This window comes from Diadema setosum, chromosome 13 (assembly GCF_964275005.1).
Source record: "Diadema setosum chromosome 13, eeDiaSeto1, whole genome shotgun sequence".
Lineage (NCBI taxonomy): Eukaryota > Metazoa > Echinodermata > Echinoidea > Diadematoida > Diadematidae > Diadema > Diadema setosum.
The window spans coordinates 37879848-37907180 of NC_092697.1; the positions used below are offsets into that span (position 1 = coordinate 37879848).

General features: G+C 37.9%; 2 protein-coding genes across 2 annotated transcripts in view; one reads left to right on the plus strand and one right to left on the minus strand.

The window, feature by feature from the left end:
- LOC140236903 (uncharacterized) overlaps window positions 1–2806 on the plus strand; it is a 60030-nt gene extending 57224 nt beyond the window's left edge. The window contains exon 9 of the mRNA XM_072316837.1: window positions 2571–2806. The gene's annotated coding sequence lies outside the window, so the exon portion shown is untranslated. The remainder of the gene's footprint in view (window positions 1–2570) is intronic.
- A 9933-nt stretch (window positions 2807–12739) lies between these two features.
- Window positions 12740–27266, minus strand: LOC140236845 (uroporphyrinogen decarboxylase-like). The gene is made up of 9 exons (XM_072316782.1): window positions 27174–27266; window positions 24492–24597; window positions 23197–23276; window positions 22668–22766; window positions 21891–22052; window positions 20184–20345; window positions 15360–15497; window positions 14231–14331; window positions 12740–13729 (listed from the first exon to the last, which is right to left on the minus strand). The coding sequence occupies exons 1-9, from the start codon at window positions 27201–27203 to the stop codon at window positions 13498–13500; spliced, it is 1110 nt and encodes a 369-aa protein (XP_072172883.1). The 5' UTR covers window positions 27204–27266; the 3' UTR covers window positions 12740–13497.
- Between the last annotated feature and the right edge of the window lie 67 nt (window positions 27267–27333).

Below are 27333 nucleotides of genomic sequence, written 5' to 3' on the forward strand. Positions count from 1 at the left end.
TCTTGTGTCAAAGGATCTTTGCACAAAAATTTGTTTGCACAAAAGCAGTTTGACTTTAAGAACAATGTCTCTTGGATTATCATACAAAGTACATCAACTGTAGAATGTCAGATATTGAATGTATCTGTTAGTTTCAAAAGTTATCATGGAGTCTGTAAATTGATTACTTTAGTTCCTAGCTGATATCTGTCTGCATTTTATGAAGAAATTCAAAAACAAAATTCTCAGTGGTTTTGTTGAAGATAGGGTACTCCGCAATTATCAAATTTATATGCATGGTCTTACATTGTACATCATATGAGTTACATTGAACACAAACAATTGAAAGTAATTTGATGCTCATAGATCAATACATGTTGTGATAACTCCTCGATCTGTGCAGAATTTTGCATGTATTTGACGATTGTTATGACTACCCTTGTACTTTGTAATCAATTCAGTAAAGAATTTGAATGGTCTTATGATTTTCAGGTACTCCTAACTTTTGGCCATGTTGCTGTGTGAAAATAGATTCCATGTCATATTCGTAGCATTCAGATTGAAGTTAAAAACACAAACTTTCTCTCTTAAAGTCTTTGCTCCTCTCAATTTCTGTTATGTATTTAATCACATTAAGACAACTCACTGCAGTGTATTTTATATTCATCCTAGTCTCTTTCTTTTCTTTGATTGTATAGATATCTGCTGAGATCGCATGCATGATATGCACATAACCGCATGATATTTATTTGTCACGTTTAACATACTTTCCGCACCATACTGTCATCATCCCATTGCTGTGCAGTCTACTGAGCATGCTTACCAATTTTTTTTTTTCTACCCACTGACAGAATATGGGAGGTCTCTCCCAAACAATTTGTGTTTATAGAATGAGTTTGAATCAGTTTTATTATTTGCTCAAGTCTGCTTGTTGAGTTTGAATCAATTTTATCATTTGCATAATTCTGCTTGTTTGTGTTTTTTTAAATTTCTTCCAAACAATCTAATTTGTATTGAGTTTGCTTTTTTTTTCAATATTTCCATTGCAACAGAATTCTTGCCAGAGTGACTTGTGAAATTTGAGGCAGTAAATATTTTAAGAGAGAAAGTTTGTATGCACACCTTTTGTACGATGTAGAAATCCGTCAAGGTTTGTGGTCCAGTTAGAATGTTGAATGATTAGGTGTATCATAGCATTTTTAATTTTGAAAAAAAAAATCAAATGACTGTGTCTTGCATCAGAGCTGACAGTGAAATGCTGATTTTCTGCCAAGACCATATTAAACGAAGTAATGTATTCTTTTTTTTTTAGACGCACTGAAATAGTGATATATTGATGACTTTTGCAAGTTGCACGTCTTTGATTGTAATTGATTTTTGATCTACCACGTAATATTTTACTAGAATGACACAATACTTTATACTGATTGGTTTACACCACGGTAGCTGTAACAACAAGAAGCACACAACACCAAGACATATTTTTGTGGACATACTCTGCTTGCAATTTTCTCTTTGAAAAAAACAAAAACAAAAACAAAAAAACAAGCAGAATTCTATTAACTGGTTAGAAAGTTTATCGGGAGAGAGTTTTTACTCTCTGGAAGCACAAAAATTAACCCTAAAAAGACTGGGGGGGGGGGGGGGGGGCCTAAAAGGCCCCCCCCTCGACATTTCGCGCGACTACTCTGCAACACGCAATGCCCTCGCCGCGATGCTCTATGACTTTTTTCTTTCAAGTTTCCCGCACATTTTGACACCAAATTTGTGACGCCTGGGGGTACGGTTCTGAAGTTACATAACATTTTGTACATGCATGTGAGGCCGAAAATGGCTCAAAAATGTGATTTTGTGTACAAAGTCAATGCAAATTGAGTTTTTTCACATAAATATACTTATTTTTGCTCTCAATGGCTGAAATTAATTTGTTTTAGGAGTATTATGCTTCAAAAAGTGTCTGCCACAAGTTTTGTTTCAGAAAACAACAAAAACAAAGGGTCGAAAAAACAAAGAAATACTTAAGAAATTCATGAAACAATAAAATAAATAAGAAATTGATTTTGATACCGAATTTTTTTTCAAGTGCATTTGCTAAGAATGCCACAAAGAATAATTAGACCAAAAATGAGCACTTTTGGAGCTTTATTTACTGATTTAGATCAAAGAGTCTGATTTCTCGCATAAATTAGCATAATTAATCAAAATAAAATAAAAGAAGACTATTTTTGGAAAATTTAAATATACGATCTTGTAGATTACATCGCACACTACCATTGTGCAAATTTTCGCGGCGATCACGCGATCCATGGCCGAGATCTTAAGGGGGGGCCCTTTAGGCCCCCCCCCCCCCCAGTCTTTCGAGCTACCAAAATAGCCCAGTCTTTTTAGGGTTAAAGTGGCTGACAAAATTGACAAGTAGCAATTGTAAACATGAACCCTCCTATGTAGTCTAGAGCTGTACAAAATTTACGTTGCTGTCAAAATACAGAGGTGAAGGTTTTTTGCTTCTCACATAGAACAGACACCGACTGTGTTTGCTTTTGTCTTGTCTTGTCCACAAATCTCTCTTTCATTTCCTCCTTTTCGTACAGCTTTGATCCTGCAATAGTCACTCACTGTAGGGAGTGGCTTCACCTTACATTCTCGGAAAATGGCATGCAGAAAACTTTGACGACGACTCAGTATCTGGAATCCTACGGCGGGGCGGATGGCACCCACGGACACAAACCTTCAAGGAGAAGAAGACAATGAATTAAATGATATCACCATCCTGCTTCCACATCTGAGATGTGTTTCATATGTTATGATTTCATATCTGATAAATGTGATAAAAAATTTTTGACAACTCTATTTTTTGTGATTTTTTTTTATCCAAAGGAGATATTCCTTTGTGATGTTATATAGAATGATGTTTTATTGTGTGAGGATTATAGTAATACACTGCATGGTTTAAAACAGTACATTCCCTCGTAAAACTATCCCACATTGTGTGTTATGTACAAACTGTACCTGCTTTAATGCTTCAGTCTTCAAGATGTCTTATATTTTTTATTCCATTTTCATAAATCAGCTCATGATAATATTCTTACCTTTTGATGTAGTTACAGGGCCATGAAAAGATCTCAATGTACATCAACATTTTTTGCTAGAAGAACATCTATGTCATTTGTGTTACTCTCTGCAAATGCGTTACAATGTATTCATGTAAATTAGCTTGTAAGGAATGATAAGATGTGAGAGCTAAGGTTGCACTGACTTGCTTTAATAAAGCCACCTCTTCTGAGTTCTGTTGTATTTGTTTAAAGTTTGTGTGTCCCTTTTGCAGCGCTGAAAGTTAGATTCCTTTCATAAGCTGGTACATTGTAGAAGCATGTAAGTCAAGCCTTTCCTCGGAATGATAAAACTGGAAACTTCTTTATGATGGAGGGGGAAACGGTACTAAGATTTCTAGTGAATTTATTTGGACCCCGCAAAAAAATATGTCATTTTCAGTACAAAAGGGAGCGTATTCTCAGGTGACACGAGGTTAGTTTTTCTTTTTTTTTTAGAGCTCGGAGTATGTATTACTGTAATAATATCATGCACAATATTGAGAGACATTCAAGCAAAATTTTGTGACGTTTGCAAAAGGGATATGCAACCTTTAAGAGACATGATTTGTGATGTGTTTATAGCAGCTCTGCATAAAGGCAGATTGATGTGGTGACAATGTATTCATAAATTTGTTGAAAATCATGTATATCGATTGTAATCATGGAGTTATGTTTTTTCCTATTTGTATCAATTATTACCCAAACCTTATCAAAACCGAAGCTTCAAGTGTGCAACTGTATCATGTCATTTATTTTGTATGTAATCATTTTTGTTAATGCCTTCCATACTTGTATGTTGATCTTAGATAGAGAGTAATGAATTACATTTTAGTTTATTTCATTCTAGTGATTAAGTCTTCATTTTCATGTTCTTATTTGGTTTGGGACCATGTATTGGTAAGCAAATCAAGCGCAACTCAATAGTTCTGTGATGTGACTTGTTGAATCTTTGGGACTCCAATATTTCAAGATTTGAATTTACATGAATTTGTATTTTTCAGTGAGAAAATAGGTGTGCTATTCTGAATGTTTTTTTTTTTTCTGCCTTTGCTTTTTTTTTGATATGCTGAGTATGCATCCTTTAAAGTCACATGATTTTCATGATTATGTGTTTAAAGGTTCATGCTAGCATTGTAACTATCATTTATGATTTCTTTCCAGATAAAAACAATATCACCAAAGAATGATGTTACAAGACTTCTCATTTTCTAAAGAGCATCAAGAAAAGTCTAGTTAGTATGATGGTGGCATTTGGATGTTCAGTGCCAACGTACATGTAGATGTAATGATATTTGATATTTGATATTTTCACAGTATGTTTTCTCTACTTTCAGCAAGGAACATAATGATTTTCATGTTTTTGTAATTATACATCAGTGAAACATTGATTACTGTCTTGCCAAATGTGATCTTTTTTAATATAACTCTCTTTTTTATTTTTTACTATATTTCCTATCTGATTTTCATCTTTGTGTAATTAGTCTTCCAAGTTTACTATCTTTCACTATGTCTTCCAAGCTATACTTATGCCAGAAAATCTTGGCTTTGTGCTTCTTACAGTAATTCTATCTTTTGCATAAATCAATTATTTTAGTCATGTAAGATAGTATGTATTTGGTATCTCATAGTGATTTGTATTTCTTTTGTAGATTTATGACAAGATGAGTGGACAACAAAATTCATGGTTAGATTTTCTTATGATACGATTTATATTTTATAAACACTTTATTTTCTGACATAGATGGTTATAGATATGATGTAGAGAAGATGAAAGATTTTGTCAAATTTTGATTAGTGATGAGAATGTCTTCACTCATGCTCTCTCTCCCTCTCTCCCTCTCTCTCTCTTTCTCTCTCTCTCTCTCTCTTTCTCACACCATATAATCCTCTTTTCTGTTTTTTTTTGTTTTTTTTTGTTTTTTGTTTTTTTACAGAATGTTAGAAATCTAAGATGTATATTAACCATCAAATGGACACAAGCTAAGGATGGGTACTGCAGAGATACCATTCGTTGCACTCATTGCAGTATTTTGTACTGTTTTTATTTCTTTCAAAAATACTGCAAGTTTCCTTTAATATATAAGTTTTCCCAAATTCTATTGCTACGCATGTCTATAGCAGGAAAGGTAAAATTACTATTTTTTCCGACCAAAATATGCCTGTCCAGCTCTCAGAATACCGCAGTGCTCTTCACAAGGTTGACATCTCTGGTAATGGGTAAATTTCAGAGGAGTATTAAACACTGTACCAGCATATTTCACTATTAACATAGGAACACTGCTGTTGCTATAGTTATTGTAGGTATTACTGAAATTACAGTTGATTTTAAAAATGACATTCCAGATTGCTCTTTTTCAACAAGGATATGATAACATGTGAAATATGTTTGAGCTAAATGTATAGCATCAGGAGATATCATTCTTGTCAAATTATTGTAGCCATTGTTTTTTATTCACCCTTTTGAGACTCATTCAAAACCAGTCTTCTGTCTCCTCTCACCAAAAAAATAAAAAACAAATCCTGCTTTGAGTAATAATTCCAAGGACAAAAGTTACTCACCCAAGCAGAAAACAGCTTGCAAAACAAAGAGTTGATCCTTATGCTTGATTTCAAATGCAAGTCATGATTCAGTTCGAAACCACAGCACTTTATGGCCATTGAACATTACCATAGTACATTGCCCCCAGGCATTAGACTTCTTGCATAGTAACCAGTGATTTGGTTCTACATGAATGGCATGTAATGTAAGAGTAGCTAGATGTGGGAAAAAATGATCTTTATTTTTGTAAATTCCTAATTCTGTATTTATTCCTCTTTTTCTAAGTCTATGGGGGTGAGATTATAAACATGAGGAACTTTTGTCACAAAATGAATGGGGCGGCAATGTTATATCCTATTTCCTGCAGAAATAATGAAACTCTGTAGTTTTCACCTAGTAACAGTTATTTTTACTCTGCACGTAGTGCACTTATATCCCACTTTATTTCCACGAATGTCACAACTCTCATTTGCACACTGTAATATGGTGAACTTTTTCATGGAAATGAAATGCTTATGGTCGAAGTGATTGTAACAAATTAGTGATGGCAAAGGTTTTGGTACTGCATGTCAGAGATGTAAAGCTTATCAATCCTTCTGTCAATAATTGTTGCTCACACAGATATTAATCATTTTCAAGGGGAAGCTAAATAAGACTTGTGTAACTGTTCTTTGTTGTTTTCTCACGTAATACATGAAATATGGCTGATGCCCAAAATGTGAGGTGTACAGTGGACTCCTGTTATAACAAAGTCCTCGGGACCAGCAGTTTTCTTTCGTTATATTGAAATTATAACCGAACAAATAAACAATACCAAAACATAGAGTGGATAATGTTGCAGCCCTAATTTTTACTTCGTTGAAACCAAAATTTTGTTATAACCATGTTCATTATAACGGGAGTGCACTGTACGTGGCAAAAAGACATTCTTGTCGTTTGGAATGAAAAAGCTCAACTTCCACATGTGACCCTCAGTGTTGCATGGGGCCATTGACTAAAGGATGTCACAAGTCACGTTAATTCACATACAATGTACATGTATCATTATTCCCCGTAAGCTTACACAACACCACCATAGCATCATGAGTTGTATAGAGATAATGTTACTCTGCTTTGTTGTGGCCAAATGTGCACCTCCAATTATGCACTTTTACCCTTTTTTATGCTCTGCCCTGAATGTGGTGATAAAAAGTTGCAGGGATTGGAAAGTCATTATCATGCCAGTCAAAACCCTGCAGTAGAAATGGTTGAGATTTCTTGTAAATTTGTGTGCCAAAGGTGTTAAAAAACTGAATTATATATGATATCAATATTGCTATTACTTGCAGCTCTTTCAAACAAGGATCTTGCCTGAAGTGTAGATGGCGCTACAGTAATTTATCATTCCGCAATTCTTTCCATTTGCCACCAGGAGAAATGGAGAATCTGCTTGTGAATAAAATGATTGCAGTCTCTTATTCACGTTTCAAAAATGGACAATGAAAATACGGTGTATACCGCTTGTTTGGTTTCCAGGGCGAATTAAAGTGAAACAAGATTGTTTGTTTTTTTTTTTATCATGGCTACTACTAAAACACTGATCAATTCATTGCTTATTTACGTCGATGTAGGGCAATTTGTCAATCAGTTGCAATGAAAACATCTCGACGGAAGAATTTCATGAATTTGAAGATTTTGACTGTTGTCTTCCTCCACAGTGATCTTCATTAACCCTTTGTGTGCTGTGTGTGTGTGTGTGTGTCGTTTGGCACTGAAAAATCCCATAGCATTGGACACACTGTTCAAAGTCCCTGGTAAAAGGAAGGGTTAAATTTTTAGCAAATTTGCAAACTTTGCATGGATATCACACTTGAAGGTCCCTTGCTTTACTCGGGAGGATTGCTCAAATGTTGAAATCTTGTAAAATTTTACTCTGAGCCCAGATGAATATGTCATACACAAGGTTGAATGTGTATCAATTTTTGTGGAGGTACGGCATCTGTGAGTTCCACTGGTGTAGCTCGTTTACCTATTGCTCGTCATCAAAAAGCAGCGATAAGCATTCTTTTTAAGGATTGGCGATGACATTTCCAGTTCTGCATTGTTACATAATCATGTCGGATCAAACATGGCTCACTTTAGATTGAAAAAAATAATCTATCCAAAGTCAGAAAACATCAGATGTGAATGTGGAACTTAAATGTGTGATATGAATTTGTGCAGGTACAGGGTACCTGTGTTGAGTTGAGTGTTCCTCTCAAAATTTGATAGAATCAATTCTTTCCTTGCAGTGACCCTTTCAGCGAATCACTACAATTATGAGAGTAATATTGCCTTTTTTAGATGAAGCATTGGCTTGACAAAGTATGGGGGAAAAATCTGTGAACAAGGTCTTATTGAGCAATGTTTTCACAGAAAGTATGGTGGGGAAAAAAACAAGGGCACTTTATGATATAAGTGCACATATGCAAAGAAGTCCATTGGCTTTTAATGTCACTTTTTCATGCAATGGTTTTATACAAATAGGACGAGATACATTTATTTCCTGTAAATCGTAGGCGTATAGATTTTGTCTTGCCATGTGATCTACGTAATTGATATCGAGTACATTGAGTAGCATGTTTATTGATTTTAGGGACACATAAAAATATGACAGTATCTGTTGACATTAAATACATCTATTTGCTATCAAATGATTCAAGTTGTGTGGTTTGTTTTCATGGTCTTTGGCCAGCTGATTACTGCCTCTTAATCAGGGCGACAATGGTGTGAGATGTGCTTGTGTGTCTAATGACATGGAAGCCCCCATAGTGTTGTATACACTGTTCACAGTCTCTGGCAGAAAAGGGGTTATACGAGTTCAGAAATCAATATAAAATTGGACCAACATTGGGACTCATGTACAGTAGTAGTGCTATCTGGGTTCGTACGCAAGTAGGTTTGAACTTTTTACGAGATACATTTGTAATTAGAAAACGTGTGCAATGTACAGTATATGAAATACATGTATAAAAGAGCATGCAATTTAAGAAAAATTCAAAGTTTATTTGATGAAAATCAGTTTTGAAATGACTGAGATATCAAAAAAACAAAGCAAAACAAAGTGGTCCTAATAAAAGGTGGGACCCACCTTTTATTAGGACCACTTTGTTTCTGGATATCTCTGCCGTTTCAAAACCGATTTTTGTCAAATAAACTGTTGATTCCTTTTAGATTTTTATGCTCTTTTAATATATCATAAAAAGAAGTTTCCAATCATCTTGTAAAAAGTTAAAACCTGAACCCCCATCTCAACCAAAACCATACCATCCCTTTAAACAGTTTCATAGTTCATTTATGCACACAATTCCTAGTGACACACTCGGGCATCTGCATCATTTGTATACTGTTGGTCTCTAGCATTTTGTATCATTGTTCAGAGCATACAATTCAAATTTGCATGGCAGACTGACAGATAGTCAACCTGCAGTGGGCAAAGATGGAAGTATTTTTCACAAATATAGTGCACTGTAATGGTATACAAATAGTGAATGGTCACGAGTGCAATGGTACGAGATTTCGCACGAGGTGAAAGATAGAGGCTCTCTATTCAACGAGGCGAAGCCGAGTTGAATAGTGCGCCTCATCTTTCACCGAGCGCGAAATCTCGTTCCATTGCATGAGTAAAGACCATACACTATTTGTCTTATACAACGTCCAAGTAGATCTTTGTTATTTGGTTGGAGGATTGTTGGGTAGGTCGAAGTATAGGCCTAGAAGTCTATATATGTATGAAAAATATAGCCATACTTACATGTGGATCCACTGCGATTCTCTTTCTGGCTTGTGCAATCAGTGTAGATACAGGTCACAGCAAGCACTAATACACGTACACTAGCACTACCTAGGCCTACATACGCGCATGCATGTACCGCACACGTACACTGCGCTGGCTGCATACGATCCTCAATATGCAACACACAGTACATGCAGTACCGTACAATTTCTCGAACCGTGGAATAGAATGAAAAAATCGAACCAAGTTGCACGCAAAAATAGAACCAAAATTGCACGGCGCGTTGAATGGAGTACTTATTGAATATCATCACCAACAATCCTCCAATCAAATTACAAGGATTTACTTGGACGTTGTATAATAAATTCCCATGCACAATACACACACAAACACACACACACACACAAAGAAATTATAGCAGCTAGCATTCCACTCACTTTTGCTGCTTATGAATCAACACATTGCACATCATGCATGAACATACACATCACATGTACAAAAACACAACATAAAACACAAAACTATGTACAAATACATACATATGGAACAAACACATACAATATAGCATCAAGTGATACTGTTAGTAGTTTTTTTTTATTCCTTTCTGAATATGAAAGAATCACAGAGTAAAACCTGGCAGCCACGGATATAGCTTCGACATTGTCCAGTTAATTAATGGTTATTCTTAATCCTCCAATAGGCCATATTTTCATAATGTATTCAAATTTATGGATGTTTCATTCCCGATAATATAAGGCGTTTTCACATCAGCCCGATAAAAATCCAAGCTCGAGATATTTTTCGTGATCGCAAATTAGCACGCTATTTCATTTCTTATTCACATCAGCCCAAACATTATCAAATAGCGCGCTAGTTAGCATTAATTGTCCTGCTGTTTCGGAAATTTCCCGAGTTGGACTCGAGAAATTTTCTCGATTCAATTAGCGCGCTAATTTGTATTCACATTATCAAATAGAGCGCTATTTCGTGATCGGGTTAATTTCCCAAGTCAGAAAATAGCGCGCTATTTCGAAATATCGGGCTGATGTGAAAACGCCTTTTGAGACAAGCTTTTCCATTAACCTGCTCTTCTGAAATAAAATATAATTGCTGGAATCCAGTTTGTCATACTGGTACATTGTATTGTTGCTATGGGCAATCGTTGGACAAGCCTTCAGGTTGTCAAGAACAACCTCTGTTTAAAAGGTATGCATAAAATTTGAAAATGTTACAAAAACCAGCCTATTCTGCTGGGCTGATTAGAAATAATCACTTTAGGCGTGTCTTCATCAGCCCGAAGTTCAAACCAGTGGGATATTTTGTGGTCGGGGAAAATAGCCCGATACTGCGAATGTTCGTCTTCATTAGCTCGAACAGCCTGCTTGGGCAAAGTTACAGGTTTGTAGCCTAAAATTTGACGCATGCATACTTTGCATCATTACTCTGCTTAGCTCGCGGTTCGAAAGTGGATTTCCCCGCGCAAAATCTCCTATCCAAGGGATATCAATAACGCTACTCTTTCTTCTGTCCAGTGAGACATCTTATGAAATTGATGATTTGCAGAGTTTAAACACGTCATAAATACACACAATCTACAAGAATCTTCAGCTTATGTAGAGTGGACCAGAAGAAGAAGTGCAAACAAGGATGAAACAGCCAGCATGCACGGTACAGACTTTTAAGAAGATGTCGACTACAATAGGCCTAGTACACACATGTGATCCTTGAATACACCGTGCATGTATGTACACAGTCACTAGCTTGTTTATGCACTTTCCATTAATTCCCCACAGCCAGCTGGCTAACCAGAAGTGTGGAGGGATCGAGAAAATTTCGGGCTGATGGAGACGCACCCAAAATAGCGTGCTAATTCACGAACTAGCCCAAGATTTCTTGGGATATTTTCCTGACCAAATAGCGCACTATTTGCATCTTCACCACAAAAATAGCATGCTGTTTTGACAACGGGCTAGTTTCGTAACCGCAAAATAGCGTGCCATTTTGAAACTTCGGGCTGATGAAGACACACCTTTTGGGAGAAAAGAATATTCATATGTTGCACACAACGGACCCAGAACTTTGGTATACATTCTTGAGTTTGATCTTGGAATTCTTCAGAATCTGTACACAGGATGATGATGATGTAATGTAATTCAAGGTAAGATGTTTAAAGGGTGAAATCCACCCCTCCTGATCACACTGAGTGTACTGCAGCTGATTTTCTGACGATTCATATCAAAGTGTTCTTGACACAAACAATATCCTCCATGTCTGTGTAGCTAGCTCAATAATCACACTGATGCATCTATCCAAAAGTTCTGAAAGCTGTGGTTAGTTCTATTTGCTTTGCCATCACTGGATAAGAAGACTACATCTTGTGAAGTCACTGGAGGACAGTGATACAGAGTACAAAGAAAATATAAAGAGAATTCCACATATTTTCCTTTTTTCCAGCATAATGAAAGGAGTACTGACATGCCCCTTCCAGAAGGCAGGGGGAATAATACTGCCCTAAACATATGTCACAAACAAGTCGAAGGAATGTGTCCTTGACATTAAAAAAAATAGCTTTTATAGAATTCTCTTTAGATTTTTTTCATATGATTATCACTGTCTTGTGACATCACAAATTGCTGTAGTCATCTTGTCAAGCAATGGCAGTACTGAACTTTAACATTCAATACTTTTGAAAGGATTGTTTGATATTCTTACAACGTCACTCATGTGTTCTACTAATACTGCTGCATTTACTCAATCCACATACATGTATCATGAATATACTTCGGGTAATTTGTAAAGTGCACGTTATCATGTTTCAGCTGAAATAAACACACTTAAAGTGCATTCCACAGAGAAATGTTGATATGGGGCATTCCTGAGGGGGTGTCATCGTTCTACCAGGGAGGAAAAAAAAAAAGGTTTTGACAGGCATGCTCACAAAGTGAACATTACAGTGCAATTGGCTTCGAGTCCCGAGTATACTCTGGGCAAGTGTCTATGGGAAATGTGTGTTGTAGCAAAAGCAGCCCATCCCCAATGGGTTAATCTAGACCATGGTGCAGTGATTGTCTCCTTGACACTTGCTCTCATATTCCAAAGGATTCTTCTGCTACAGTGGGAACCTCATTATAACAAAGCTGGATTATAGCAAGACACCTGCCATAACAAAGTAATTTTGCAGGTCCCAGTCAGGTTAAATAATATATTCTTTTTGTTTTTATCCCTGATATAATGAGATACCTGACATAACAAGGAAATTTCAGTGGTCCCAAGCACCTCGTTTTAACAAGGTTCCATGTAACACAAGGGGGGATCCAGGAATTCCGGGGGGGGGGGGGGGGGGGGGGAGGCCTTTACAAAATTAAAGGAAAGGGGGCATTTCTTCTTCATTTCTTTTGTTTTAACAAAAAATAAAGGGGGTGCCCGGTGCGCCCCCGCCTGGATCTGCCACTGTGTAACACCTATTTAACATTGCCAGGTACCTGTCTCTACATTTGGAAAAAGATGATTAATGGTCAAGATACATCTTGACCATTAAGCACTAAGCAGGATTTGAACTCCAAACCTCATGTTTAAACATCCACCTCCTCATCCACTATACCAGAGATTTCCTCTAAGAGATTTCCTATAATCTTATCTTGATCATACTTTAAATTACTGTAAGTGTAATACTACAATTATACGTAGAGTTGACTGCCTGAGAACCCTAGCCTCATGTGTACAGAACAAGGCTGGCTTGAGAAAAATACGCGACTAGTATAAAAGTTAAGTTGTTGCCATGTCTGACAAAACAGATGAAATACATGTCCACATGAGATGATATGACAAAACTATCAAGTCCTACAATTCTTGGAATTAAACAAGACCTTGCATCTCTTTCAAGAACCCATTTCGTGACATGAATTCCACTTAATTGTAAAATCTGTCCCAAAACAAAAACTATGTGTCATAAAAAAAACTTTCTCAAGACATAATGCTTGCACATATAAATCATGATGAAAATTCCAGTCATGATTTTCTATACAAAGAGTCAACAGAAGCCCACTTCCCTTTCTAGAGGTGAGCTACTTTGTACCTAAGATAAAATATGAACTTGTATTATTTCTGTATATCTTTAATATGTTTTATGTCTGTCATGATGTTTTGTTCATTCTCTCAGAATGTTGGTGTACAGCGTCGATAAATGTCCCAACATGTTCTGGGTTGAAGTCGGGGTAGATCCCGTGCCCGAGGTTGGCTATGTATCGCTGTGTGCCAAACCGGGTCAGCATCTGTGCAACGTATTCGCTGATTTCCTCCTTAGAACTGTAGAGGGCGCATGGGTCTAGATTTCCCTGCAGCGTTACATCCGGGCCAGCCAGCGATCTGATTATGTTCATGAAAAATACAAAAGTTGGAACAAAAGACATTCTCCTCAATATGAAGGAAAACAGAACATGCAGAGGAGGCAACAGAAGTGTAACACATTTTAAATCTATACAAAATAGTTATAGATGTAATCCAAAAATTACAAGTATATGTTCTCATGACCTGTAATATTCAAATTTGACTCAATTTTGACTTGTTACTGACATATGTTCAGGGTAATATTATCCCCCTTGCTCTCTGAAAGAGGTAAGTCAAGTGCTCTTACATTATGCTAGAAAAGTGAACATATGGTGAATTTTCTTTATATTTTCATTTTTAAAGCATAAATGTATGCAGCATACTCATGTTATAATAGTTTTTGATTCAGCACATAGTGAACTATAACTGTAGTGACATACTTTTAGAATCTTATATACAGTGTCAGTTTTTTTCATCAGTTAATTCAAGAGGGGTCAGAGGTCATGGCACTAAGTTGATACTGGCAGACATCTTCCTTACCTTGCTACTTGAGGCTGGATGTCCCAGTCTAGGCTCATGACATCATATCCGCTTTGGGCAAGCTCAGCTACAGCGTAGTTTGCTCCTTTGGCGAAGACAATCTGTGGGGTATACCATACATTTTAGCTTTCAGATCTCCTTGTAAGCATCTGAATATCAAGAGTCTTCCATGTACATTGTATAAATTCCAACAAAAGCCTCAATATATAAACACTTGCTTCGATAGTCTGATCTACATCAGATTTCCTGGACAAACACACAACTCATTTCACTTTCTGCTTGTCTGTTCACCTCTGAACTTCGAAATGTTTTGAACCAGCTTTTCCTCCATTGCTGACCAAAATCTTTGTAGCAATGGACCTATCAGTCTGTGATCTTTTTTTCTACAAAGTAAACTAATTTTGTAAAGTGGCCCCCCCCCCCCCCTCCCCATTCCAAAATGTCCTCATTCCCACAAATCATGGTATGAAATAGTGTGTGTTATTAGAATGGGAAGTGTCAAATGGAAGAGGCACTCCATTTTCCTGACTATATAAAGGCATTTTAGCCTGTTGAGGATGGACTGATTTTGCTACAACACGCATTTCCCATACGCATTTCCCATAACCCTAACCCAAGTATACTTGGTCTCGTCCTCAATGAGTTAAAGTCAGGTCTGAGAATAAATTTCATTGCTATACTTTTAACCCGTTGAGGACGAGTCCCGAGTATACTCGGGCAGGGGTCTATGGGAAATGCGTGTTGTAGCAAAATCAGTCCGTCCCCAACGGGTTAACATTATGATCGCAATGTGACTGTCATAACATGTTAGGAAATGATTTGTCATAGAGAGAACACTTGTGATTTTTTTTACTCTGAACTGTATTTTCCATGTGAGGGATTCCTTATCAACAAATTTTGAAAATTAATCTCTTTTATCAGAATGATTTTGATGATCCATTTGTTCTCTGTTCACGATAAGTAATTAGACTACATTATTTCATTGCTCATAACTTTAGCACCATACTTAAATTACCACAAGTTAAAAGCATAGTGACACTGTAAAATGGGCAATACACATGGAAACATGGTTTCATCATCATCATCATCATCACCACCATCATCAGAACAGTTGGAAGAGATGGCTTACCATGGGAACAGGTTCCACTGACTTGGCCCTTAGTTTCTCCTTGACTTCCTTAGCAATCTGCTGGAGGTAGGGAAGACAAAACTTGCAGAACATGTCGTAACCCAGGGATCCAGCGTGGGAGTCAAACACTTGAAGAAGCTGTAGGGTGGAACAGAAGTCTTCAATCATTACAAATAAGAAAGAAACAGGACAAATAAAGACACGAGCAGGTACAATTTGTACATCCCCCCCCCCCCCCCTTCTGGTGGATCACTGGAATTTTTCTATTCAAGTCAAAATCTTTCTTTTACTTAAGTACTGTGTATTTTACTTCATAAGAGAACCAGAAGTGGTTGTATTGACTCATATCGACTACAGTAAGGTGATTTTGTTCTCTCCACCCTTCAAACCTGTGACCCTCTTATAAAGAAGTTTGTGGTTTTCAGGTATGAGAGATGACTCATAATCTCAAGATTGTGATTTCACTCCCAGGACAGTATGGTATGAGATGTTACCACCAAGACACATAATTCACCTTGGCATTAAATTTTCTGTAAGTGTCAAAGGGAACCATGCAAGGAATGGCTTTGCCACTGAGGCTGGTGAGTGACAGTTGCTTCAAGATGTCTCCCAGAGTGATGAGCTGGGAGCCCAATTTGAGGAGTGCATAAACAGCTTATATACAATGTACAAGCAGGTACTAGAGTACTCTATACTTGCCATATTAAAGTGCATATAAGGCAAAGAGCTTATACATTGTATGAGTAGATACTAGAGTGCTTCATAAGTGCCATATGCCTTGCATAATAAACTAAAAACGCATATTTGGACTAATACCTTTCTTTGAGGATGAACATTTTGCAGCTGTAGGAACCTATGTATATACTGTCAGATTTGATATTTTGCTATGAACTTTAATGAAGATTCAGATTCAGATTAATCTTTCATTGGTCTATGATAGGATTTGGAAGTTTTGTTTCCATTGACATTACAATTGTACAATAATCATGACAATACAAACAGATCTCACATCATACATATCTCAATGAAAGGTACAATGAACACAAACAGCACCCTACAAATCTATCACACAACCATTCTCTAACCCTATTGTGAGTGCCTTGAGCACCTATGAGTGGATATTTTGCACATTATAAATGTATATTATTATTATTATTATTATCATCATCATCATCATCATCATCATCATCATCATCATCATCATCATCATCATCATCATCATCATCATCATCATCATCATCATCATCATTGTTCTGTGACTGCATGATCATCATCATCATCATTGTTCTGTGACTGCATGGACAGACGCGGGGCTGCAAGTTTTTTACCAAGCCGTGCTAGCTGTGCCATGAAAGGTACAAAACACAGGATGTAAACCAATGGAGCAACAACAATGAAGGGATTATCAGATTACGCTGAAATTAAGCATGTTCTATAAACACATTCTGCCCATGATTAATGCTAACTTTCAAAGCAGTAGCATTATCCTTTCAAAAGTTATTATACCTGAAAGTGAAGAGTGTGCGAAGGATTTCAAGACATGAAAAACTGCCTCTGAGACATACCTGATTATTCTACTTTCCCCCCCCCCAAAAAAAAGAAAGATATGTAGAAAAACTGCTAAAAACACACGTTCCCATTAATGTTAAGATCCCAAACTGAAGAATAATGTAGAAGAAGGATAGCGCTTTCAGAAAATATGAAAAACTCAAGATGGACTTGGTTGACCCATTTCACCTTTTTTGAGTCCTCATGTAAAATCAAGGGGTGCGACTTTTTGTTTGTTTTGTGATGCACTGTCACATATGAAGACAGGTGTTATAGATCTAATGATGCTCGACCTTGAATCCCTTGGATTCATCAAAATTTAATTCCAGGTTTAAAAAAAGGTGTTTCGGCGGGAGAAATCAAATCTCAAGCCAGAGACAAGAGATTTTGCGAAAATGGGCTTTAGGCGGGAGATCTCCTGTCAAAAGCGGGAGAGTTGGAATCTCTGAGACATTATCATGTAGTTCGCTCTCTATGGACAAATTAATTTCAATTAATTCTGTCTCTAGTACAGAGAAATAAAATCATACAGAAATTATTTTTACATGCCACTACTGACAGTACATAATACAAACAAGAGTATTACTCCAATAACATTACAATTGTCTAATTTAACTGAGTGTTTAACAAACGCAAACAGAAAAACTGACCAGAAATGAATATTATTTATTAGTGGAAAATTGAGCAAAGAAAACGGAATCCCATTTTCTTTACTCAATAAAGGTATAATATTCAGTATCATCATCATTTTGCTGATTTTTTCTGTAGATATGAATCGCTTCAAGTTTTCTTCTGCGGCACAGAATGCACATGCACTAAATCACAACCAACATCCTGTGTACAAGAAATATGGGTGTCATATTAACTTCCTGGAATTCTTCAAGGAAATGGAATAAAATGCCCACTATTACAGGTTATCACAAGCATACTCACAACTACAAGGCTAAGCACATTGGAAAGCAATTTTGAAGGGGAAAGAACACTGAAAGAAACATCCTACATTATGTGGGCCTCAGGTTTTATACATGACGTACAGGGTACTGCAATCACGCACTCAGTTTTTGCTATACAACAAATTAACCACTCACAAACATGACTCACAACTATTTCCATCTCAAAAAATTCCTCCCAAATTGGCAAAAGGGCAACATTTGTGCAATGTTTTACGGGGTTGGTGCTACGTATTGATATATCACTCAATGTTATCAATGTACAGTGTAACACCAATACATCCACTGCAAGTAGCCCCTGCATGCGCCTACTAGCAACCATCATGCATGCATGTGTGATTCTGCAGTCACCAACATTCACACAACACAAGGCAAGTGCCAAAATGTGTCTCGCCCATTCGCTTAGAAAAAATTAATGTTTTCTAACTCTTTTGAAGTTCATTGACCCCGCCTATGACCTTTGACCTTGTGGTGACCTTCAACTCCCCAAGGGACATTTACCAGCCAAGTTTGGTCACAACCGGACAAAGGGATCAAAAGTTATGAGCCATAATCGAAACATGCTGTAAAAACTTATCATTGGGCCCTAACAGTTCATTGACCCTTGTCTGTGACGTTTGACCTTGTGATGAACTTCAACTCCTCAAGGGACATCTACCATCTAAGATTGGTCACAAATGGACATAGGGATCAAAAGTTATGAGCCATAATCGAAATGCGCCGTAAAAACTTAACATTGGGTCCTAAAAGTTTGTTAACCCCTGTCTGTGACCTTTGACCTTGTGGTGACCTTCAACTCCCCAAGGGACATCTACCATCCAAGTTTGGTCACAAATGGACATATATATCAAAAGTTATGAGCCATAATCGAAACACGCCATAAAAACTTAACATTGGGCCCTAAAGTTCATTGACCCCTGCCTGTGACCTTTGACCTTGAGGTGACCTTCAAGTTTGGTAAAATGTGTAACTTTGTATAACCACTCTTCCCTCCAAGTTTGATTGAAATTGAGGTCCTCAGTAGAGAGTTATTCAAGTTTTAGTAGCGTTACGGACGGACGACGGACGGACAGACGCCGCAGGCGATCGCAAATAGTCTCCCCGCACCTCCGATGGGCTCGACAAAAGCTGGGGAGGTCCCATGAACAATCAGGGAGATATGTGTGCTACATGCATCTCAAAATGTATATGTTACGCTTCTAGTGAGGGAGGCTTTCATTTTCAGTTGTCAGGCATGAAGAGATGTTCATTTTCATGGAGACTTGGCAGCTCTGTTATTAGGGAGCTTTAGATTTTCGTGACGGGGACGTTCAGAGGGGGAAAAACCTGGTCTGAGCATATGCAGAATTGCGTATCAGATGCGATCTGTTTATAGCTCGCGCACCTGAGTTATCACTACGCGTTCGGGGCTATTTTTACATCCGCTCAGTTCATGACACAGAAAGCTACTTGATGCACCGATCATATGAGGGCGCCATATTATTTTTTATAGGTTGCGTCCAGTTGCGTCTCAGCGTAATCTAAAGCTACTTTTCAACACAAAGCAGGGAAGAGGAGAACGTCAAGCTCAAGCATCATCTCAAATGTCCGTGCAGCCAATCTAAAGCTTCCTATTAATTGAAGCTAGAGTGACAGAAGCTCAAAATGCTGACAGATGATTGGCCGTTAAAAGCATCACTACCACAATTTAATCATCTGTTGCGTGTGTCTTTATCAATTTTCCCTGTAAGTTTCATTCGAATCTGTTCACAACTATCTATTTTGCAAACAGGCAGAAAAACAAGCCAATGGCAACAAAAACATAATCTCCTTATCAAAGGAAGGTTTAATACTACAAAGTATATCATCAGTCAAGTATAATTTATGGTAAATTCTGGCAGATTTTTTTGTACTAGTATTCAGCACTTAAGTGAGTGTATCTGCATCAACAACAGCAACAAAAACTGTGACTCTGGATTATTTTATTCACAACACACATTCATTGTTTCACCCCCCCAAAAAAACAAAAACAAAAACAAAAACAAAAACAAAAACAAAACAAAACAAACAAACAAACAAACACACATACACACACACGCAAAAAGAGAAAAAAAGACATTCAAACTAGCAATGGGTACTTGTGGGAGTACTCCACTGTTTTCTCCTGGATAGACAAATACTCCCACAATGTCCTTTTTACCCCCACAATGCCTGACTAAATAAAGCGAAACAACATAAGATGGAACCCCAACAATGTATCTGTTGCTCATCTAAAACAACAGACAGATGGACAGACACAGATGCAGACACACACACAAACATACATACACACAGACAAATCACAGACCTGGGCACCAGCTTCCACCTGGCCCACCAGGTAGTCCACTATGGTCCTGGTAAGGGTCTGCAGCAGGGTGTGGCTGGCCGCTGGCTGGGTGTAGAGCCATTTCTTGGCCTTGGAATAGGTGTTTGAACCACCGCCTTCTATGCAGTAAGCCATCAGTGTCCACTGTTATCAATCCAGAAAGGCAAAAACATGTAATGTATGTGTGGTATATCCTGCAGTGGTTATATTTTTCATGAATTTTCAGAACTGACTGAAAATTGCACAATTAAATGCTGATAATTGTCAAAGGTGAAAACCTACTAACTTTTCTTCTAAAAAAGGAAAAAGACATATTTCTCATTTTGTAACTGTGGTTCTCAAATACAAATTCAACCACTAGTATAACAGATATTATTTGAAAATTAATACTCTTTGCACTGGGTGAACACCATATTAAAATCATATCATACCACTAAGTCTTGTAGTATGTTGAAATATATCTAAAACATCAATACATGAGTTCAAGGAACACACAAAGAACACAGTTTTCACTAATATGGATATTGTACCAATGGCTGAGTATGAATATGTATCCCTAAATGTAATGTGTACATGCAATACATGTAGAAGGCAACAAGACACATACTCTTTTATTTTATCATGGTACATAGAAGACGTCAGATGTAGAAATATTTTATCACTGATGCAATACAGCAGCATACCTGCCAACATTTCAAGATGAAATATCTTACTCGTGGATTGCAAAAATCTTATTTTATATGCAAACTGAAGTTAAAAATCTTACTTTCGGTCAAATCTTCAGAAAATACACATGAAAGGTATATCTAAATATTTTTTTAAAATCTGATTTCTCTGACAGAAAATCTGATTTTGCTAGTTTTAATGTAAAAAATCTTACTGAATCTGATAAAATCTTACTAGTTGGCAAGTATGCAGCAGTTATGTTCAATTTTGAATGAGTGGAAATGGTACAGATGTGGATCATACTGAGGTGAGTGAATTCATACACCACTTTATACATCAACACTGCTGTGAATTAGAGTTTGTAGCTGTTTTTTTCCTGTCCCAAGTTATTTCTATTAAAAAAAAAATCCAAGCACAAAAACAAAATCAATGACATTTCTAGATAGGTGTAGATACGTCCAGAAATAGATGTGAGATGATACAGGCATTCTTGAATTCTTTGACATCTTTTGAAGAGCCCGACCTGATTTCCTATTCCCCCTTCAAACGTGAACACCTACAGCCTGTAAATCATCAGACAATGGGGACACAGTAAATATGAATGCTATGGTAAGACAATGCATCTCATCAGGAAGGTGCTGTTCTGCCAAGACAAGTTAATTTCTCTGTTACACCCAACTCTAAGTTCTCCATGCATGAATACCTTGACTGTGCTACCTATCATGTGTGATGTTATGTTATCATCTATGAAGTACATTTCATCAAAATCAAAGGGTATTCAATGGGTGAAGTCAGGTTCCACGAGACTTGTTCCTGCAAAAATTGCTCAGTTTATGAATATCTGCATGCTAAGCCAAATATAATTTTTAACCACAAACATAACCCTAAACCTAATCCTCACACCAAGCTAAATTGTAATCCTAAAACCCGAAGTCCTTGGAGAAAATAAGACCGAATCAACTGTCACAGGAGCAAATGTCTCGTCACCACAGAAGCTAGGTTAGTTTGTGATGCGTAACTCACCGGAGCCCCTGAGAAGCCTATGAGAGGCACCTTGCCCTGAAGCTCTTTCCGTGTTAATGTGATGGCCTCAAAGACGTACCCCAACGCCTTGCTGACGTCCACACTGGTGTTGAGTCGGGAAAGGTCATCAGGTGACACAAGAGGTTCTGGGAAAGACGGTCCCTATGTGGCATTTCAGAAGAACAATTTTTCCTCTTCAGCTTTTGTTATTTATCATTTTCACAGCTGTTCAAGCCCAACTAGGAATTTTGTTTTTAATTCACAACACACACACAAGAAAACAAAAACACATGTACTTGATTTGAGGAATTTGCATCGAAGGGCTTTGAAATTAGCCACTTACTTGGTTAAATTTTGCCAGAATTGTTTCAATAACTACACAAGCCTCTCTGATCTATGAAAACATCACAAATAAGTTTGTTTATTTGACAACTATTGGTGATTTTTAACCTGTGTTAAACAACTATCTTGGTAAAGATTTTTTTTCAATTCATTATCTCACAACTATCACAATTTTCACATAAGAAAATATCTATCTGTCAGGCCCTCCTTTGTATGTATGTGGGGCATCATGCTTTTGAACATCCCCTTGTACAAATTAACAAGATTTACTCAATCTCTATCAAATCACAGAAATGTTTGTCTCACATATACTGTATGGGAACACACCAACCCTGTATGGGAACAAAATCATGAAATAACTCTGCAAGCACAAAACTTGGCAGGATTTTGCAATGAGAAAAACAAACGAAGGAAAGAAAGAAAAAGAAGGAGTACCTTTCCAGGGATCATCTCAACAGTTAGTCCCAAGGCTTGAGGGATGACAAGAATGTCTGAGAAGATAATTGCTGCATCAAGCTCAAATCGACGAATAGGCTGGCAGAGAACAAACAGAGAAGATCCCTTACTGACCTGAACTCTCCATTACAAAATCTTCTACAGCTAAATTTGCTGATCCTTACTCCGGCCATGAGATGGTGAAGAACCTACTCTAGTTTGCACAGTTCATAGACCCTTGACACTTGTCAACAGTTGACCCAATTTGCATTTGGTCCAGTTCTTAAAAATGCATATCTGTAATACATTTTTACCAAAAAAAAATGAATTAATTCGATTTTTTTTTTTGGATTTTTTTTACTTTTCCAATGAAATGTACCAAGTACAACGAAGTAAGATTGCATGTGATTCAAACACAAAATCACTGCACAAGAAGCAAACTCTCTTCACAGTGAAAAGCATAAATGTGTGACAAAATGGCTACGCACAGAATCTCAGCTAAGCACTTCCTTCCCATAGTGAAAATTACCTGCAGGGTCACCTCACAGGCAAGAGCTGGCGTCTGACATACTGTGAAGAACTGGTGCTCTGCTCTCATTTCCCGGAACTCTACACAACACAAAACATCAATAGCATTGTACAGGTTACATACTTGTATCTATGGGACATGCCATTGAATGCAGGTTTGTATTAATGGCTCAGCAAACTCATCAGATTAATCAATGTCATGAAACTTGCTGGAATTTTATACTCAGTATGTTTGTATTGTTCTTCCACTGACAAAGGGAATGGAAAAGGCCAGGTAAAAAGCAAACAATCATGACACTATATTGTTACCCAATCTATATTTCATCAACAGCTGTGACTTTCTATTCAATCCAAGATAAAAGTTTATGGACACTAGAGAAAGTTATACTTTCTCAGTAATTAAATCTGCCCAAAACCTAAGCTCCAGTTTACATTTCTATTTGAAAGCATGTTTCACGAGAAACAAGTAAAATTTGGTTCTACCATTTCACTATCAAATTCTTGGTGGTGAGGAGGGGAACTATTCAAAGACCACCTCACCATCAAGGCTGATATGCAACAGCAGAATAAGGGTGTATTGGACTGACTCAAACATTTTCTCATCCCCTGCTGTATATCAGGTTGAAAATTGGAACACAGCAATTATAGTCTAATCGAAAGTTCACATCATGACCTAAGTGGCCACATATATGCCAACTATGTGTCCTTCACAAGATCCTGAAAGAATGCAAAGCTTATTGACTCTCCAGTGATCCTGATTCCTCCTCCTCCTTCTTGTCGGTAGTCTGTTTTCTTCAACCTTGAAGATTCTTGCAGAACTTGGTGACAGTGTGTGTCATAGGGGTAAGGTGCATGTGCTAATAATTTACGGGGTGCAAGTAAATACTGCCTCGAAATTAGCTGCTGCTGCCTTCCATTAGCAGGAGATTTCCTTACACTTTACTGGTATATGATAAACCAGCGAGACTAGTTACATGTGTATACATCTGTTCACATGCCTACAAACATTTTCAAAAGCTTAATACAATAAGTACACCTGTACACTACTTTCAATTAGATACCAGCTGGTGTGTTTTAGATAGTGTCAAAGTAGGCCTTAAATACATTGTAAAAAAAAAAAAAAAAAAAAAAAAAGAGTGTATGTACATCCAGTGGTGGTATTTCTCTAGTAAGCAAGTTATGCTTATCCCATCCACTACAGGAATCTGATAGGCATTGTGATGACTGCACAGAGATACAAGGACCTCGTGTTGGTGGTGGTGGTGGAGGGGGGGGGGGGGGGTAAGAGTACTATACCTGGCAAGTATCTCCCAGCCTGTCTCATCAGCCATACTGGTACTCTCTCTGTCTTCTCCCCTCGTGCTGCTCTCAGGATTAGGTCATTTTTGAGGGGCGGGAAGTCCTTGGATTAGAAATTCACAAAAACATCACTGTAAATAAAACACTCTCCTCATTCATTTAAGATGAATGTTACCTACAAAGATGTACACCAAGCTCCAATTGGTTGGCAAAACAATTAGAGAAATTATGAATACCACACAGTCAGAGTATATCATCACTTTACTGAAGTTAATCAAACAATAACACAGGAAAACATAGTTCATGATGGGCCATTGACTGTAAGCTTCAAATATGCAAAAGCATATGATTCGCTTTAAATTAAACAGAACTTTGATAATAAATGGGTGCATGGGCAAAACAGTTAGTTCAGAATCATCCATAGGTATCCTAATTCATAAATTTACTCTACTTGAAACAGGTTTGCAGAGGTGAAGGTCTATGACTACGTACAGACTATACAGCAATACTGAATGCAGTATTTTACTGCTAAAAAGACGATTCAGACTTAAAAAGGCAATTACGGTAATAAACGTAAACCATGTGATGGTTGACTTTCTTTCTGTAGACTGTAATGTAATCGACTGGGCTGCAAACCATGCTGGTGATGTTCATATCTTGCCATCATGATTTTGCTTTTCACTGAATACTATCAAAGCGGAAATATGAACTGCCATCAGACATCCTGGTACTGACCTTGCAAGCAATGTTTCTAAATGTACAGTTCTACGAGTCGAGTGACCCATGCCATAAATGACAATGCCAAATGGTCATATTATTATTATGCATGCATAGACAGAAAAATCTGATGCATCCGATGATGCATAAGATGATCCACAACAATGTAGATCTCCCTATTATGCACTTCTTGGAATTTAAGAAACGAGACCCCTCTGTGACTACAACAAGAAGATCTCACCCGCTTTCCCTTGAGGTTCCTTTTAGCAAGACCAACTGCTTTCAACAGTCTTTTTTCCCCAAATCTGCCAAAGATTGGAACTCTCTTCCCCACTCATTAATTTCCATCAAGGACTCAATGGCATTCAAACAAAAGCTAAAGAGCACACAGCTCGATTAGATACCATTCCCTCACAGACCGTCAATGTTGAGTGATGTTCCAGATGGAGCTTTCCAACCGTGAAACCATCTGTGGTCAGGAGTCTTTTTTTTTTTTTTTTCTTTATTACTTTTGGCTCTCCTCCGTCCGTGTAGGCCAGGAGGAGACTGTATAAGTATCATTGTAATCCTGTGACCTTCACCCTGTGGTGTAGCCAACTATTAGATTAGAAATTATTTATGGATAAAAAGTTAAAATTTACCACTCATTTTAAACAACTCTGCAACTTTGGCAGTTCTCCTTACTGGAGGAATTCAAGTAAAGAAGGAGGAGGTCCGGTTGGCCCTAGCCCCGGAGACCGCGCCGCCAGGCGCGGTCCTGGCGGCTTCCCCGCAGTTTCGCTTATGTGAGAATAACGAATAGCTCCCCTATTGCCACATGCGGCGACTTCACAAATAAACGAGAACTAAATTTCGATAATGAACACAGTAACAATCAAAATTGAAGTATAGATTACTTCATTGGCTTGGTTCTTCTCACCAATTCATCTGGAAACTGCAAAATTTTCCACATTTTTTAGGAGTAAGCGACCTGCCCCAGTGAGGAGAGCCTTGCTGCCATTTTGAACGTGTATCCATTTGCACACATCTACGCATGTAGCAAGTAATAGTCAATACGTAGCCTTTTTTTGTGAAGGCCCTCTCGCTGTATGGTGTGGAGAGCCCAGCCGAGTGGGGTAGTGCTGTGCGCTCGGATGGACTAGCTTCGCTCGTCCGTTCGCTCTTCCGTTACAGCGAGAGGGCCTTGACAAAAGGCTAGCAATACAGTTCAAGTAAATAAAATAACAACAACATATTCTGTGCGCTTGTGCAAGTGATTGTGAATTCTGTGAACATCGGTGAGCTGCTTATAAGACATCATTTTGTGCATCACAAGCAATGAAATGCATCAATCAGTCGCCGATGATAGTCATTTAGGTTTCATCGACCCATGTAAGTATTCCTAGTAGTTTCTGTTGAAAAATTAAGGAAATATAGCGCCGCAAAGGCACCCGTTTGTTCAACATGAAGATCTGAATGGGAGCACGGCGCAGCCGCCACACTGCGTGTGGCGGCTGTCGCAGTTAGGTTGGCCCCTACTAAGGGGTGTTGGACAGTAATTTTATATAGGCGCCTACGAAGAAGAAGAAGAAGAGGAGGGGTAACCCCGGCGCGGGGTTAGTACCACTTGGTACGGGTTGGGGTCGCTGCTGCGGTTAGAGGAGGGGATTCTATGAAGCCAGAAGCAAAGCAGTCTCTGCGGAACATATCCCCGACGACCCAGATACAGACCGATCTTTCAGTCAACTGCATGCTGCATGCATGGCCATGTCGAGTCGCGTACGATTGAATTGAATAAGCAGGATAAGCGGACCGTAACATCACATTGAGCAACACATCTAACAGCATGTGGGACTACACAGTACAATACAATACACATCTAATTAGTAGGCCTACATTTCCTCCGAGCTGTTCGCGTCGACTATGTCCTAAATTGACACACATGAAAAGTAATCAACATGCCAACATAGAGAAAATTCTCACCTTCCCATCAACAGGCGGGGCACTCATCATTAAATATCGCTAGCTCACGTTCATAGAACGATCAAGTATGTGCCGGTTTTTGAACACACAAAGTCGTGGAGGCAGAATCACGCTGCTTGCGCTTCACGCATGTGATGTATTGTACGTATGCATCCGGCAA